We start from the raw sequence: 18,398 nt of genomic DNA, 5'->3' as shown, positions 1-18,398 counted from the left end.
AAATAAAGCATTAAATAAAAGAATAAAAATGAAATAAAAAAAAACACAAAAATTTTGGGTTGCCTCCCAAAAAGAGCTTGGTTTAGAGTCGTCAGCCCGACTTTCACCGCTATTAAGTCTTTCCCTTCTCTTTCACTCGCCAAATAAATTCCACGAATCTCCTTTTAAATTTCGCTCTATTTTTCGTGGCCTTCTTTGTTGATGAACTTGGCGCTTTTCTCTTTGCAATCGGCTCAATATCAGCTATTTGACATCCCTCTAGCTTCACAACCGGCTCAATTATGCACAATTCTTCTATGGGTGGATTAGCTGTCTTCATGAATATGTTAAAAATTACTCTTTCGCCTTTCACACCCATCAACAATTCACCCTTCTTGACATCTATTTTGACATCAGCAGTTGCTAAAAATGGTCTTCCAAAAATTAGTGGAGCACCATGATCTACTTCTATGTCCAATATCACAAAATCCGCTGGGAATATGAATTTATTCACCTTGACTAGAACATCTTCAACAATGCCTAGTGGGTATGTAATGGTCCGATCCGCCAACTGCAATGAAATCATAGTCGATTTCATATCTCCCAACTCCAAGGCCCTGTAAATAGATAATGGCATTAAATTAATACTGGTCCCTAAATCACAAAGTGCAGTAGTAAAATGAGAACCGCCAATAGAACAAGGAATAGTAAAACTCCCTGGATCTTTTAACTTTTGTGGCATCTTCTTTTGTAGCACCGCACTACACTCTTTTGTTAGATTCACAACTTCATTCTTTAGCAGCCTCCTCTTTTTGGACATCACCTCCTTGATGAACTTCGCATAATTCGGCATTTGCTCCAAAGCATCAGCAAAAGGGATGTTGATGTGAATTTTCTTGAAAATCTCCAAAAATTTGGAGAACTGCTCATCTAAAGCTTTCTTCTTGAACCTCTGTGGGTAGGGGAGTGGAGGCTTGTACATCGGTTTCTCTTCAAGTTCAGTCTCCTTCTCCTCGACTTTTCCCTCAAATTTCTTCTCTTCAACATCATGTTCTTGGACTCCAACTTCTTTCCCAGTTCTCAACTCTATGGCATTACACTGCTCGTTTGGATTTACCTCAGTGTTGCTCGAAAACTGGCCTCGGTTATTATCCTTCAGTGCGTTCGCCAACTGCCCAATGCTAGTCTCCATGGATTGCAATACAACACCCATGTTGGCCATGTGCGTCTCCAAGCTATCCAGGCGAGTCTCAGTCCTCGCCATCCTCTTACTAGATTCCTGCACAAAAGTACTAACCATATCTTCCAAAGAAGGCTTACCCTCATCCTTGTTTGTATTGAACCCCGGAGGAGGATTCAACACATTTTTGTTGTTAGCATAAGAAAAATTTTCATGATTACGCAAGCTAGGATGGTAAGTATTAGGGACAGGGTTACCTCGATAGCCTCCATTACCTCTTTGATAGATGTACCGGGCTTGTTCATGATAGTGAGATTTGTCCATAGCACCTGACACACCTGTTGGTTCTACAACCCTCACTTTATTCAAAGCAGCTACCTGTGTAGTTAGTGCAGATAATTGAGCAGTGATATATGTGAGAGGATCCACTGCATACACTCCAACTGGCTTCTTAACTCCCATACGCTCAGATGGCCATTGGAAACTATTGATCATCATTTGTTCTAGCATATCATATGCTTGAGCGGGGTCCTTTGCAATAGTACCTCCAGAAGCAGAATCCACGTTCATCCTCATAGGTGCATTTAGTCCGTTGTAAAACCACTCGATCTGTTCCCAATCTGCAAAATTGTGGTTAGGACAACGTCTAAGTAATTCTTTGTACCTTTCCCACGCCTCGTATAGCTGTTCAGTGTCCATCTGCCTAAAGGTGCTGATTTATATCTTCAGTTGGGTGGATTTGGCAGGAGGAAAATATTTTGCAAGAAATTTTTCTGCCATCCCCTCCCAAGTAGTGATGCTTCCAAGCGGCAGTGACTGCAACCAACTCCTTGCTTGATCCCTGAGAGAAAACGGGAACAAGCGTAAATGAATAATATCCTCAGACACACCATTAATTTTTACCGTATCGGTTATCTCCAAGAAGGTGCGTAGGTGTAGGTGAGGATCAACAGTGGCGCTCTGTAGTGACCCCGTATCCAAAATTAACGATTAATGAGTAATTAATCGTGTAATCATGTTTGGATTAAGTAAAACATGATTAAGGAAATTTCAAATGGTTTAACGGAGTTCAGAAATGGATTAAGAATACTAAAAAATGGTGGGTAAGGTTCGGGAGGTTCGGACGCTCCGAACTTGAGTTCGGAGGATCCGAACATGGACGGAGCCAGGCTTCGGAGGCTCTGAAGGCTTCGGACGGTCCAAAGTGGGTTTGGACGATCCGAACACCTGTGGCCAGCTGTCCCAAAATATTATGTCATTGGTGACGTCATCCAGACAGAGTTCGGACGATCCGAAGAGCCAGTTCGGACGATCCGAACAGTGTATTGGACAGGTGCATGGTTGCATGCGATTGGTTTGACACGTGGCGGAGATCGAATGATCTGTTGAGGCGATCGGATGGCCCGAAGCAGATCGGACACTCCGAAGGCGTGATCGGACGGCCCAAACGTGTTCTATAAATATGAGGTCCGAGCTCCTCATTCGTGTAAATTCCGAAATCCTCTCCTTCGCCCACATGGCTCTATTTTAGGGCTTTGGGTACTCTTATTTTAGAGTTGGAGTAGGAAATATATTCTAGCATAGTCAGACAGTGTCTGACATAGTAGCGGAGCAGTGCTCGTGTAGTGGAGCCATGCTCGAGGCTGTGGAGCTGCAGCAGGAGTATGCCCCTAGTTGCGGGATAGTCGCCAACAGTGGGCTGACGACAGACACAGGTATAACTATGGTCTCCTTAAAATATTTAGGAGTATGCAATAGCTTAGTTAAGGCTTTTAGAGCTTAATTAATGATGCATGGGTATTTGCATTGTAGAGCTGATGTAGGCTTGGAACCTAGAGTGGGACTGCTAGGACTGCCTGTAGAAAGGTACGTAAGTACTAACTGAGATAGCCAGCGGGTTTTGCATGCTTATATGTTGCATTTGTGTGTCATATTATTTTGCAGCATGTGCATACCATATTGTGCTTGTACATCTTTTGAGATGAGCCATGTAGGGCCGCTCAGCCCTGTTTGGACGGTTGATGTCTAGTGCTTTGCTACCGATGGGTATGGGCTGGTACTAGCATCTGGGGGACACGGTCCACGTCCTGTAGGAATGAGCAGTGTACGCAGGGTTTGCTCCCTGGGGTGTTCCACTCATGTCCTAGGCGCCATTACTGAGCAGTTGTATACAGTTATTCCAGATATGGATACCCCATCACTCGCATGCATCATATTTGTATGTTTTACCCGCGCTTTCGTATTGAGCTTAGAGCTCACGTCCAGTATTTTCTGTGTATCTGGGCACCCCATTCGACGGGGCAAGTGTAGGTGCAGGATTGAGCACCAGGAGCTTGGAGTTGCCAGTGACCAGTGAAGACAACAGAATTAGCTGTAGGTTTCTGCCCTTTGGGCTTATTCATTCGATTGGGTTGTATAATCAAATTTTATTAACCGGTTGTATTCTGCCGATCTGCTTTTATTTAAGCCTTCCGTAGCGATTTATTTTAATGCATGCTTAAATATGCTCTTATTTCTGATTAGGTAGTGGATCCGAGTCGGGTCGCTACATTTATTGGTATCAAAGAATGCATGCAAGAGACTTGGGATATGGTATTGAAAATTTGGGTTATCCTTATAGGATTGATGAGACCTTGGAAGAGATGATGATGTGGCGATTAGGTTGCCCGAAGACTATCATTATCTGTAGGATTTCTAAAGATTGACTTATGGGAATCTAGCAAGTGCGGACATGAGTGATGGATCGTGTCCGAGTTTTCGATATTTCTACTCATGTGGGTCCTAGCTTTGGATCGAGTACCGGATGCCAGAGGCAGTGGCAGAGGATTGGTCGGGACGCACTTGATGTTTGCATCTGTACAGTCCGTACCATGACGACACTACTCTGAAGATTCTACAGTCGTAGTTGGAGAGATTGTCAGATAGACCTTTACAAGGGAATGCCTCGAGTGTCTAAGGCATGACAAGTTTTGAGCGTAAGGTCATTAAACTCATGCAGAACATGGTTTTGCCGGTATTCTTGTATCGATGCTTTTGGTAGGAATACGGTAAACTTCATGTTCAAAAGCATGATTTGGTTACAAGAAGAAAGCTGATGGTAGACCGTGAGCAGAAGAGGTCGACTAACATGCACTGATGCAGAGCATAGCTGGTTAGCTATCACGTGCCATTTCTCCAGAGTTCTTTGTAGGAGGACATATAAAGAGACTTGGACGGGAGTACGCTTGCATCGATGCATGTGTCTATTTGAAGCTTCATGCTCAAGAAACGAAGACTAGTACGATGATTTAAATACTGTATTGATCTAATTTGTAAACAGTATTTCAGTTGTAATGAATCATCATACTTTGGTTGTATCATTTCGATGTTCGGTTGTACATTTAATTTTATTTTGAATACTGTAATTGTATTACATGAGATTGTAATAAAAAGAATTGTACATAACTTAAAACAATGATACGTGTATTATTAATTCAGCAATTCATGAATGATTGCATGATTATGCTGAAGGTTGGCTTGGTTTTAGTTGATTAGTGTTCAACTATTGTAGCTCATGGGATTTGAGTAAACCAATTGTGACTATTTGACTTGTGGTTAGTCTAGGTGTTTTCCTAGGATTGACCTAGTTAGTCAGAAGACTAAGATAGTGCCAGCGATGAGTGGACTCATTTAGGGGCATAAGATTATTGTTTGGTTTAGAACATTGGGCTTTGTTCTAGGTTGTTTCCTTAAAACAGTAAGTTGTCTGACCTTTGTTAGGTTGAGACTTGTGATGACGAGTTTTCATCGAGATGCCAGGTCCAGTATATGCCGAGAGTTGTGGACTATGACCATGACTAGACGTGATGGGGCGCGACCCTATGCCAGTGTTACTCTGGGAGTCCTTGTACTTCAGAGGTTACCTGGGAGCCTTCGTGCTTCAGGATTGGTGGTGGGAAGGCTACTCAGTCTAGGGGTTTGGTAGCAGTCACGACAGGGTATGTCCTTGGATTAGATATCAGGTTTGATATCAATGGTTCGATACCGTTTGATTTTTCCAGAGATATAGGTTGAGTATTCTGCTGAGGGAACCAGTCTGGGAGGGATTTCCTTGACGAGTGTGCATTTTGAGCAGATAATTTTTAACCTTTAAGTTACTGCTAGACGTGTGGATCTAATAGGTGGACGGATTTCTACCAGCGATGGCTAGGGGTTGCCATCAGAGGTGTGGTTAGAGTTTCCCTGTGATAGGAGTCATCCAAGAACTTGGATGGGATGCTATTTTAAGACTTTGAATCGAATACGAGGACTACTCTATGATGATTGATTTCATCTGTGATGGATTATATCAGATAATGAGGATTGTACAAGACTAATTGAGATGTGAGGGAAGCGTGGCCTATGACCGTGAAACCTTGGTGATTGTCCAGGTGGGTTATCGTGGTAAGCTACCTTAGTCTTAAATAGTTGTACAGTATTAACAAGGGATATAATCAGGAGCGTGTCCAAATATTGTGGAAATCTTTGGGATTCTTTTAGTTTAATATTTTAGGACTTGACGAGCCGTGGTGTTCATTCTGAATGAACGAGGCAAGGATAGTGAGTCCAATGTTTGTGCTAAGTACTGTCTGATATTTTCAGAGGCTGAGCGTAGGATTTTCCATGGGATGGAAATGAGATTAGTTTTTCTTGATGTTTGCCTTGGGTGAACAAGACAACGATTGGTAGTGCTAAGGTGGCACGGGATGTGTGCTAATGACTACTAGGGGCTATTGGCTAACTCTGTCAGAGTTAGATTGATTAAGTTTAGTATACGAGGCAACTGTCAGTAGTAAGACACGAGATTGTGTCGAAAGGCTACTAATAACTATTTTTCTGGATTATCAAGTATGGGTGTGTTGAAACCAGAGCAATTTTGGTATTCCAAGTGTTTGGAAATAGTTTTTCGTGGCATCTGAGTCATGGTTATTGATTGAGCCACGTAGGTTTAGATGATCAGTGGTTGTTTGATCAGACAAGTGCGAGCATCATTAGTTCGACGAGATCGATAGGGTAAATCCAATCAGTGATGATTTGGATATAGGAATCGAAAAATACTTGGGATAGTATTTTGTCGCTTAGTGCTTGGGAGATTAGTACTTGGTACAGTCTCAGAGCATTCGGCAATTTGGATGATTTAGAGTCTCTAGGATTGTCGGACACGAATAATTTGGGATTGCTGAAATCGGGAACAATTGCAATTGGACTTGTATGGTCAAGTTAGGTGTTAACTTGATAGGAGAAGCAAGCGAAGGAATTTATAACTTTTCGGATAGTGTTCTTGTGATGATGTCTTAGTATACTATTGTGTTTGAGATCCAACAAGAATTGTGTACTCGTATGGGCATCAGTTGTCTGATCGTGAGGTATGAAATTAACTGGGATCTAGTTCTCGAGATCCAGCAGGTAGTGCCACTAATATTTCAGCGAGTGATGTGCGATATCTCTGAAGTGACTGAGATAGTCAAGGGTCGGATTTGTTCTTTCAAGTCAGTGAGTCACATCCATGCAGACTGTTTGTCAAAGATATTGCGTTTTAGTAATGAACGACAATCAGAGACGTTTTGTGTGACAAGTTACTTCGAGCATAAGTGTTTTCCTGGAGTGACTAGGGAATAGATGAATTAGTCCTTTCAGTGCTAAGGCTGATGCCTTCGGCAAAAGGAGCGATTTGACTGTTGAGAATCCGTTGGGATTTAGTTTCCAGAATCTTTATGTTCAACCGTGTTAGGTTGGGACGAGCGATGATGGTATCACTAAAGACTCCGAGTTGGATTATATCAGGCGCATGTAACTGTCAAGTGTCGAGACAGAACATGAAGCGTTTCCATATGTCTGTGTACTGTGGAATGTCCTGGTCGAGCATAGGTGGGAGCTTGCCTTAGTCTTGATGTGTGCACAGTGATTGCGAGTATGTATAACAATCAGGAGGATGTCTATAGATTGAATTCGTGGGTGAATAACCTATGGTCGAGATGATGTAGATCATCAGAGGTGTGATAACTTCTATTGCAATGTATGTGTGGCTTCACAGGCCAATGACTAGGAGATGACTTAGCGTCATTATTGGCGAGCGATGATAGTTTTAATCAGGGCACAGTGCAGGTTTATATTAAAAAACATGAACTGTGATTAGTACAAGACTGGATGGTCTGAGTTCCCAATAATTGCCTTTGGGAAGCTTGTTTTGCTTCGTAGGAGCATGGGGAGGATGACCAGTCTAGGGAATCGTGATAAGCAGTTATGTTGAAGTATGACTGTGTGGCAACTAGATTCTCTTGAGGAGAAATTCGGGCTTTGTTGTGTCGGCACAGTGTTGAGATTGGTGTTTCCTGACTATAGGTATTGAGCACCGAGAACTTTTGGAACCATTAGATGTTTAGATCTAGTTTGTTGATTCAACGAATGCAGTAAACTAGTCAGGTTATGCTTATTCTTTGTCAGTCTAAGATATTCCTTGGGATGATGATCTCGATCAAGCAGGTGTTTGTATCCTTTGTGGTCAGAGAGATCGGGGTCAGTATGGAAGACGTATCAGTGTTGTGATACATTAGTGCCAGAGGAGTTCGACTGTCGACCAATAGCACAGTAATCTTCAGCTGGGAGAATGTTAATGCAGTTCATCATTAATGGAGCTTGCAGGAAATTCGACAAGAGTCTGAGTATGTCGAAAGCTATTCGACCAGACACTCAAGCAAGAATATCTAGTACGCTCTCGAGGTTTTACCCTAAATTTCGAGGACGAGATATTTTAAGGGAGGGAGAATGTAGTGACCCGTATCCAGAATTAACGATTAATGAGTAATTATTCGTGTAATCATGTTTGGATTAAGTAAAACATGATTAAGGAAATTTCAAATGGATTAACGGAGTTCAAAAATGGATTCAGAACACTCAAAAATGGTGGGTAAGGTTCGGGAAGTTCGGACGCTCCGAACATGGACAGAGCCAGGCTTCGGAGGCTCTGAAGGCTTTGGACGGTCCAAAGTGGGTCCGAACGATCCGAACACCTGCGGACAGCTGTCCCAAAATATTATGTCATTGGTGACGTCATTCGGACAGAGTTCGGACAATCCGAAGAGCCAGTTCAAATGATCCGAATAGTGTATTGGACATGTGCATGGTTGCATGCGATTGGTTTGACATGTGGCGGAGATCGGACGATCCGTTGAGGCGATCAGACGGCCCGAAGCAGATCGGACACTCCAAAGGAGTGTTCGGACGGCCTGAACGTGTTCTATAAATATGATGTCCGAGCTCCTCATTCTTGCAAATTCTGAAATCCTCTCCTTTGCCCACGTGGCTCTATTTTAGGGCTTTTGGGTACTCTTATTTTAGAGTTGGAGTAGGAAATATATTCTAGCATAGTCAAACAGTGTCTGACATAGTAGCGGAGCAGTGCTCGTGTAGTGGAGCCGTGCTCGAGGCTGTGGAGCTGCAGCAGGGGTGTGCCCCTAGTTGCGGGATAGTCGCCAACAGTGGGATGACGACGGACGCAGGTATAGCTATGGTCTCCTTAAAATATTTAGAAGTATGCAATAGCTTAGTTAAGGCTTTTAGATCTGAATTAATGATGCATGGGTATTTGCATTGTAGAGCTGATGTAGGCTTGGAACCTAGAGTAGGACTGCTAGGACTGCCTGTAGAAAGGTACGTAAGTAGTGAGTGAGATAGCCAGCGGGTTTTGCATGCTTATATGTTGCATTTGTGTCATATTATTTTGCAGCATGTGCATATCATATTGTGCCTGTACATCTTTTGAGATGAGCCATGTAGGGCCGCTCAGCCCTGTTTGGACGGTTGATGTCTAGTGCTTTGCTACCGACGGGTATGGGCTGGTACTACCATCTGGGAGACACGGTCCACGTCCTGTAGGAATGAGCAGTGTAGGCAGGGTTTGCTCCCCGGGGTGTACCACTCATGTCCTAGGTGCCATTACTGAGCAGTTGTATACAGTTATTCCAGATATGGATACCCCGTCATTCGCATGCATCATATTTGTATGTTTTACCCGTGCTTTCGTATTGAGCTTAGAGCTCACGTCCAGTATTTTCTGTGTATCCCCCATTCAACGGGTCAGGTGTAGGTGCAGGATTGAGCACCAGGAGCTTGGAGTAGCCAGTGACCAGTGAAGACAGCAGGATTAGCTGTAGGTTTATGCCCTTTAGGCTTATTCATTCGATTGGGTTGTATAATCAAATTTTATTAACTGGTTGTATTCTGCCGGTCTGCTTTTATTTAAGCCTTCCGCAACGATTTATTTTAATGCATGCTTAAATATGCTCTTAACTCTGATTAGGTAGTGGATCTGGGTCGGGTCGCTACACGCTCCCATTAAATTGGTTATGTTGAACCATGTTGATCAAAGCAGGTTTTAGCTCAAAATTGTTGGCATTGATAGTTCCTAGAGCGATTCCAGAATAGTGAGTCTGGATTGTCGGCCTGAAGTGATCTCTGATTGGCACCAAGGGAGCTTGTTGTGCTTCTTCTTTAGCCGTGTTCCTTAATTCTTCTCTTCTTGCTCTTCTCAAAGTACGTGCAGTTTGTTCAATCTCCGGATAAAAAAGTAGAGAATTCACACTTTGAGATCGTCGCATAAACTGCAATTAAAAATAAGAAGAAATCAATTAGTAACTTAAAATAAAATAAAAAACTCTAAATTAAAATCTAGACTAATTGGTAACAAGACTAAAAAATAATCAAAATTTACTCCCCGACAACGACGCCAAAAACTTGTTGTGATAATTAATCGCAAGCGTACGAGTGTCAAGTTTTAATATAGTGAATGAATCAAGTATCGTTCCCTCAGAGAGTAAAATGAAAATATTCAATGCTTGTAATTAAAATAGTCTAAACTTTATCTAGAAAATCAATAGTTGAGAATTTTGCAGAATAAAATAACTAATGAATTTTAATAGCACGCACACAACTTTCAGATAAAAATCAATCAGAGAAAAATGGTCTAGAGGTTTAGATTTCACCTGGTTTCAACAACAATCAATCCTAATTAATTAATCTTCATGAATTTCAATCAATTAATAGCCAAGAACACTTAAGTGTATTATTCCCTCTCCCGAGTGCCAAATAAAATATATCAACTACAATTCAATTCCAATATCTCTATTAAGAATCTAATTGCAGTGATCAATTCAAAACAATGTTCTCCTTTAAAAGCTTTGTTAAAATTATACACTCTCCTGAGTTATATAAATAATTAACAGTGTATTTTCTAATGGTCCTAACTCCCGAGTGCCAGATTTATAATAAATATTACAATTCAATTATTGATCAGGTAATTGAAAAGGCAATCAATTCTAAAAAAAACAATTAATCTAGAAGAAACTCAATTCAATCAAAATCAAAAATTCATGAAAGCGTCTACACGAGGTTCCATCCGACCTCTAGACTATAAAAATTTGTTCATAATAAAATTCTGAATAAAACAATAATCCATAAATCCAAACATATTCAGAATTAAATAAAAATTAGAAAAAAAATCTGTCGTCGATGCCGTGTTCGGTCTATCGATCTCCGTCTTCGTTCTTCAAGTATGCCCAAAATCCTTCAGAAAATCTCACGTTCAAACTCTTATCTCTGATGTATTGTGTGTGGCGGCTAACCCCTTTCAATCTGATGAAAAATCCCTTTTATATCGTTATGCAAAAGCCCAGCTAAAAGCCCAAGAAATTATTAAAAGTTTCATTCCCGATAAAAATTCCCACAAGCGCGGGCGCTCCAAATAATCAAGGCGGGCGCGTATACGTTTCTGACTTCAATCTTCAATCTTCATGTGAACAACGCGATATAGCTTCTTCAAGCGCTAAAAACAAGCGCTGACGTTTGAAGCCCATTAGGAAAGCCCATTAATCTTTCTTGTTTGTTCTTTTCCTGACTTCTCTCTTCTTTACTCTTTTCTTTTCTCAAATTCTTATTTTCCTTCTCTTTTCCAAATAAATTCAATAATTTCCTACAACCACAAAAACTACAAAACTCAGCATAAATCTGCTCGAAACAAATAAGTAACAATTAAAATCATATATAAATTAAGTGTATAAAATACACTTATCAAATAGTCCTAGTTTATGGTTTTACACTATTAGTCCTTATGACCTGGGACAACATGGAGACTCTATATGCTAGAGCTTCACTTTGACTTGTTTATCGACTCAACTGGGGTCATCAGGTGGCAATTTTGGGTGTTGTGTCGAAACATATAGGAGTCGATGCATTGTAGTCGGGGATTCACCGCTTACCTACGGGTATGGGTATCCTATGTGATCTCATGCACATGTAGATTGAAATCTCTAATCAGAGTAGGTGGAAATTAAGTAAGGGTTTCTTGAATTACACCTTTGATGCAACTACGACATGACACATAATTATTGATTCAATGACAATTCTCGATAAACCAATGGTTGTTGAATCGGTCGGGATATATGAGTTGAAGGGACCGTACTGTACGCTAACCATAATTGACTGGTTCTTGCAGGCACTATCATTTGATACCTAGGGAGTCATGTAAGTGATGCTGCTAGATGTTTAACATGATTGGTTGGGTACTATCAGACTTGATTTTTCTGACGTTCTTATTATCAAGGAGTTGATAAATAAAAATGGAGCTATATAGGGTATGCTTATATAAGGGACTTGTTGATCCCGAATCACATGGAGATGTGACCCGCTGCTAGTTGTATCAATGAACCATTGAGGGTCACACAAGTACTAGCTTACTAGAGTCCGTTGAGAATAAAATTAGTTCAATCTGTTGAACAACTTATAAAGGAGTTTATAAGTGAAATAAATTATAAGTATGACTTCTAAAGGAGAATAAATGGGAAAGTAACTTTTAATTTGTGAATTTGTTCCAAGATTAAAAGTTGACTTGAATAAAATAATTAATTTTGAAAATGGTGATTTTTGAAATTATTATTATGAACATAATTAAATTAATTCAAGTGTTGAATTAATTAAACACTATTGAGTCTTGTAGAGCCGAAATAGAAATAGTGTTGAATAATTATTATACTAGTAGGCTTGAATGAGTTCAAGTTGGATTTAATTAATTGATTAAACTTAAATGGGTCTGAGTTTGATAATTAATTAAATATTAAGTTCATGGGTCATGTAAATATATATGTTTGACATATTATATATACAATACATGAAAGAGAATGAATATGAAGGGTTAAAGACAAAGTGCACACTTTTCTATGCATGCTTTTACTTTTTCCATGCATGCTTTGTATTTTGTCATAACACACTTTTTAAGTACCAAGACAAGAAATATTCATTCTAATTTCTCTCATAGTGGCCGTCCCCTTTATCAATATTATTCTCCATATTTTTGTCTCAACTTGGGAGAAAAGGCAAAGAAAACTCAATGAAAAATGTTCTAAATATTCTAGTGCATATTTAGAGTGGATCTAGTTTGACTAGTCGTTGACCTAATTTGAAGAGGAGTCCATTTTCAAAGAAGTTGTGTTCTTGGAGGCTTGATCCATTTTTGAGCAAGGTGTGCTCTTGGAAGCTTGTAGGTAGTATCTATCCTTTCAAGAGCTAATTTGTTCACAACTTGGTTGGAGCCATAAATCAATATTTTGAGATTGATATGTAAAAATATCTTAAACACCCTATGGATGTTTAGTATTTTTGAATGCAACACATGTGCTCAGTTTTTACATAAAATTTAAACTTTTGTTGCGCTTCCGGGCACAAGAGAACCGATCCAATAGGTTTCTTCTTTGTCGAATGCGGCGGAGGAGGAGGGAGGCAGTGGCCGTCGATTAGGCGGGGCATGGAGAGAGTTCTGGAAGCTATGGCAGAACTGAGCTGCTTTCCGAATGATCTCAACTCGAACGAATCGTAGAGAGAACTTCCATAGTCCCACACAAAGTGCTGCGAATCTGCTTGATCTCGCTTTATTTTTGTGAGTTTTTCCATCTTTTTTTCTCTCCTTTTTTTGAGAAGATTTTGATCGATTGGGAAAGATGGAATCGAATGTTGTGCGGCACTGGTGAAGTTTAATTATGGTGGGATTGAGCCTGCAGATTTTCAAGTATAAAAAGGAGGCTTGATTGAATATGAGAAAATAGGGTTTCGATAAATGGGATAGAAGAAAAGTCTGAATTGAGATGAAGGTAAATAAACATGTTTTATTTCTTCTCTTACGCTTTTAAAAAAAGAGTTGCAGAAGGTTTTAAAAAAAAACGCTCATCAACAACGCTTTTTAAAAAGTGTTGTTGATGACAAAAAAATGTTGTCTTTTGTAAATTTAAAAAATAAAGACAATGCTTTCACATAAAAGCGTTGTGTTTACTTTTTTGACAATGTTTTTTATAAAAAACGTTGTCTTTCAACTGTTGCAGATGACCTTTTTTCTTTTAGTTTTCATTGATCAAATGGTGGAAAGGTTGGTCGGGCATTCTTTCTATTGTTTTTTAGATGGTTATTTGTGTTATATGCAGATTCCCATTGCACTAGAGGACCAACATAAAACCACTTTTACATGTCCTTACGGTACATTTTCATATAAACAAATGCCATTTGGTTTACGTAATGCACCGGCAACTTTCCAGAGATGCCTGCTCTTGATTTTTCATGACATGGTAGAAAAATTCATAGATGTATTTATTGATGATTTTTCTGTCATAGGTTTTTCTTTTGATAATTGTCTAAGTAACCTGTCTAAGGTTTTTAAAAGATGTGAAGAATCTAATTTAGTCTTAAATTGGGAGAAGTGCCCTTCATGGTAAGAGAGGGGATTGTTTTAGGCCATCAAGTATCTGAAAAAGGTTTGGAGGTGGATCGAGCTAAGATTGATGTTATTGAAAAACTTCCACCTCCAACGAACTTGAAGGGGATAAGAAGTTTCCTAGGGCATGCTGGTTTTTATAGGAGATTTATAAAAGATTTCTCATCTATTGCTAAACCCTTAAAAAATTTGTTAATCAAAGAGGTGCCTTTTAATTTTTTTGCTGAGTGTTTATAGACATTCCAGTTTCTTAAGCAGAAATTGATCACCGCACCTATCATCGTAGCACCTGATTGGAGTCTACCCTTGGAATTAATGTGCGATGCTAGCGACACTACGTTGGGAGCGGTACTAGGAGAGAAGAAGGATAAATTCTTTCATGTGATCTACTATGCTAGTATCACCCTTTCTGCCGCCCAGATGAATTACGCCACAACAGAAAAAGAACTACTTACTGTAGTATTTGGAGTGGACAAATGAGATCGTATTTGATTTGAATAAAAGTTATCGTGCTCACCGACCATTCGGAAATGAAATATCTCATGAGCAAAAAGGATGCAAAGCTGAGGTTAATTCGTTGGATGTTGTTGCTTCAGGAATTTTACATGGAGATCGTGGATAGAAAAGATACCGAGAACCAAGTGGCGGAATACTTGTCTCGTCTGGTGAGTACGGAAACTAAAGGTCAAACCATTAATGATGCATTCCCAGATGAGCAGCTTTTTGAGGTAACCAGTTTACCTTGGTATGCGGATATTGTGAACTACTTGTCAAGTAAGTTCCTTCCCCCTGATTTGAAATATCACAGAAGAAAAATAAATTCTCTGATTTGAAATAATTTTTATGGGAGGATCCTTAATTTTTTTAATATTTGTGCAGATGGGGTGATTCGTAGATGTTTCCCAGCAAAGGAGGTAAGTTTCATTCTCACACACTGTTACAAGGGGCCAACTAGAGGACACTTTGGCGCGGGTAGAACTGCAGCTAAAGTCCTCCAATAGAGATTCTATTGGCCTTAAATTTTTAAAGATGCCCATATATTTGTGACTGCATGTGATGAATGTCAGAGGACGGGAAATATTTCTTGGAGGCATGAAATGCCATTGAATATTATTTTGGTGTGTGAGGTATTTGATGTGTGGGGTACAGATTTTATGGGCCTCTTTTCGCTATCTGATGGGTACAAATTTATTTTAGTGGTAGTTGATTATGTGTCTAAGTGGGTAGAGGCACTTGCATGTCGCACTAATGACTCTAGGGTGGTAGTGAATTTTCTTAAGAAATACATATTTGCGCGATATGTTACACCTAGAGCCATAATTAGTGATGGTGGCTCTCATTTTTGTAACCGCCGATTTGACAATATTTTTATAAAATATTGGGTAACTCATAAGGTGGCAACACCTTATTACCCTCAAACTAGTGGGCAAGTAGAGGTGTGAAATCGCGAATTAAAGAGAATTTTGGAAAAAACTGTAACATCCAACATAAAATAATGTTCTCGTAAATTAGATGATGCTTTACGGGCTTATCACACAGAGTTTAAAACTCTTACAGGGATGTCCCCTTTTAGGTTGTTGTATAGTAAATCATGTCAGTTGAATTAGAACACGAATCTTATTGGGCCACAAAGTTTCTGAATTTTGATGTCATTGAAACAGGTGAGGAGAGGATTTTGCAGTTGAATGAGTTGGATGAGCTAAGGTTGGATTCTTATCAGAGTGCCAGAATCTATAAGGAGAAAACGAAGCGATGGCATGATAAGAATTTTGTTTCTTGTGAGTTCAAACAAGGCCAACAGGTATTATTATTTAACTCACGATTGAAACTTATGCCAGGTAAGCTGCGCTCAAGGTTGTTAGGACCATACACAATTACTATTTTGAAAAATACTCGCAAGCGTACGAGTGTCAAGTTTTAATATAGTGATAAATCAAGTATCGTTCCCACATAGAGTAAAATGAAAATATTTAGTTCTTGTAATTAAAATAGTCCTAATTTTATCTAGAAAATCAATAATGAAGAGGTTTGCGGAAAATGTTAATAAACAGAGGATTTGATAGCACGCACACAAAATTCAGAGATTTATCAATTAGAGGAAAATGGTCTAGAGGTATAGATTTCAACTGGTTTCAACAACAATCAATCCTAAATAATTTATTTTCATGAATTCCCTTCAATTAATAACCAAAAACACTTAAGTGTATTATTACCTCTCTCGAGTGCCGAATAAAATATATCAACTACAATTCAATTCCAATATCCCTATTAAAAATCTACTCGTAGTGATCTATGTAAAACCAATGTTCTTTTCTAAGTTCCGTTAAAATTATATACTCTCTCGGGCTATATAAATAATTAACAGTGTAATTTCTATTGATTCTGTCGAGTGCCAGATTTCAAATAAATATTACAATTCAATAATTGATCAGGTAATTAAAAAGACATGCAATTTTAGAAACACAATTAATCTAGAGGAACTCAATTCAGTAAAATCACAAATTCATGAAAGTGTTTACACCAGGTTCCATCCAACCTCTGGACTCTAAAAGTTTAGTTCATAATCAAATTTAAATTAACACAAAACATGTTTATAAATCCCAAAATCAATTCAATAAACATAGAATTCAAAGCAAGAAAACAAATCCGTATTCGGTTTTCTGTGTCCAGTCGATCGACATCCGTCTTTGTTGATTGATGTTCTTCTCTTAAAAATCACGTTCAAGCTCTCCAAAATATGTTCTGATGATGTGTGGCGGCTAATACCCTTTTTTCTATCAGACAAATCCCTTTTATATGACCTCAAAATCGTCCAAGAAAAAGCCCACGAAATTCCTCTAGTTTTCATAAGTAAGGAACTCTCCTATTCATATTTTTCCGTCGCGCGGGCGCGCAACACCTATAGCGCGGGCGCACTACAGCTACGTATTTCTTTTCTTCAGCAATTCCGGGTAGCTCGGGCGCACTTGACCTTCGAATTTTATTTTTTTCTGATTCCAAAACAGCGCAGGTGCACTACTAAAGCTGCGCGGCCGCCTTACTATTTCGAATATCAACCTTTTCTGCTCTCTTTTTTATCTCATCTTGCTTTTTAGACTTTTTTACACGCTCTTTTCCTTCACATCAACGCAAAAGTCATCTTTTCTTTCTTTCACTGCACACAACAAAAACAAAACAAATACCACATAATTTCGCTCGAAACACAACAATTAACAAGAAACTCAAATACAAATTAAGTGCACAAAATGCACTTATCAAATTCCCCCAAACTTGAATGTTTGCTTGTTCCGAGCAAAACTCCACAACAAACTCATAACACATATGCAAGCAACAAGAATCATCAAGAAATACTATGAATCAATGGCCTCCATGTGATTTCAAAAATAATTCAAATCCAATCATATCCAACCTACTAACACTTGAAAAATTATTTATCAAGAAAAACAGCTCAACCTTATAAACTCATAAACTCCGCAACTCACGTTTCAAAGTACCTTTCTCTAAACTCAATTCAAACATTCACAAATCATGAGGACTTTTAAAGGTTACACAGGATCAAGGTAAGGAAATTAAATAAAAAACACTCACAATCAGGTTAATTCAAATAAAAGCAGTGTGTGCGTGTTTCGATCAAAAATTCATACTCATTAAACGTGTCAATCCACAGCCCATAAGCTAAATTCTCGCAACCCCTCTCCACTAGTATAGTGGGCAACTGTGAATCGGTCAATAGGACTTAATTGTCTTATAGCGTAAGGCCTGGCTCATGGCTACAAACGAAGGATTAAGAATTCAAAAGATGGAGTAAATAGTGTTTAGGCTATTCATAGGTAGTTAATGTAGGACCTTGAAACAATGACGAATGAGGGTTTATCACACGTTTACACGCATACCATTCGATTTTCAATAAGGCTCAAACAAGGTACTAGGGATACATGCATTACTGGGCAGCTTGAAAGGCTCAAACGATTTCAGAAAAATTGCCTAAATCATTCCTAATCACAGTTATGCCCGTATTTCTCCTCTAGGGGTGTCCGAACTAGTTCTAGACAAGTCTCAATCCAAAATCAAATCATACAAAATTTAATCAGTGCAAAATAAATAATCATCAGCAGTAAACGATGATTTTCCAACAATTTTCAGATATTTGTACCTCATGTACTCATATAAATGTAAGCTCAAATGGGCAACTAGGGATAGAAATTGTCAACAAAATCAGGCCCAAAAATCCAGACAATGCCTCAATCATCTCTATGTTTGTATGATTCAAGATTCAAATGCAAGCACAAATCACAAAGTGTATAGGAGTTCAATCGTTCACTTGGTTCCATAAATTCAAAATTTTGGTCAGATAGGTGGACAATCATGGATTTCAGTTACAAAACAAATATTCTAACATCATTGGCCATCTTTCCATTTCGTTCTTGCTTTCTCAAAGTATTCACACTCAGTTCACATTCACATAAATGG

General features: G+C 39.1%; 1 protein-coding gene across 1 annotated transcript; it reads left to right on the top strand.

The window, feature by feature from the left end:
* The first annotated feature begins 14,458 nt into the window (after positions 1–14,458).
* Positions 14,459–15,370, top strand: LOC140862389 (uncharacterized). The gene is made up of 3 exons (XM_073265413.1): positions 14,459–14,702; positions 14,808–14,842; positions 14,996–15,370. Exons 1-3 carry the CDS (start codon positions 14,459–14,461, stop codon positions 15,368–15,370), a joined length of 654 nt encoding a protein of 217 aa, XP_073121514.1.
* The last annotated feature ends 3,028 nt before the right edge of the window (positions 15,371–18,398 follow it).

Source organism: Henckelia pumila, chromosome 1, assembly GCF_033568475.1.
Source record: "Henckelia pumila isolate YLH828 chromosome 1, ASM3356847v2, whole genome shotgun sequence".
Classification (NCBI taxonomy): Eukaryota; Viridiplantae; Streptophyta; class Magnoliopsida; order Lamiales; family Gesneriaceae; genus Henckelia; species Henckelia pumila.
The sequence above is the reverse complement of the archived record's forward strand: the minus strand, read 5'-3'. Positions and strand labels throughout refer to the sequence as shown.

What these genes read in the sequence shown, in the direction of transcription:
- LOC140862389 (XM_073265413.1), top strand. Translation starts at nt 14,459, where the DNA reads ATGAAATATCTCATGAGCAAAAAGGATGCAAAGCTGAGGTTAATTCGT. An exon ending in TATTGTGAACTACTTGTCAA is followed by an intron (nt 14,703 to 14,807) that starts GTAAGTTCCTTC and finishes ATATTTGTGCAG; the next exon opens with ATGGGGTGATTCGTAGATGT. An exon ending in GATGTTTCCCAGCAAAGGAG is followed by an intron (nt 14,843 to 14,995) that starts GTAAGTTTCATT and finishes GATGAATGTCAG; the next exon opens with AGGACGGGAAATATTTCTTG.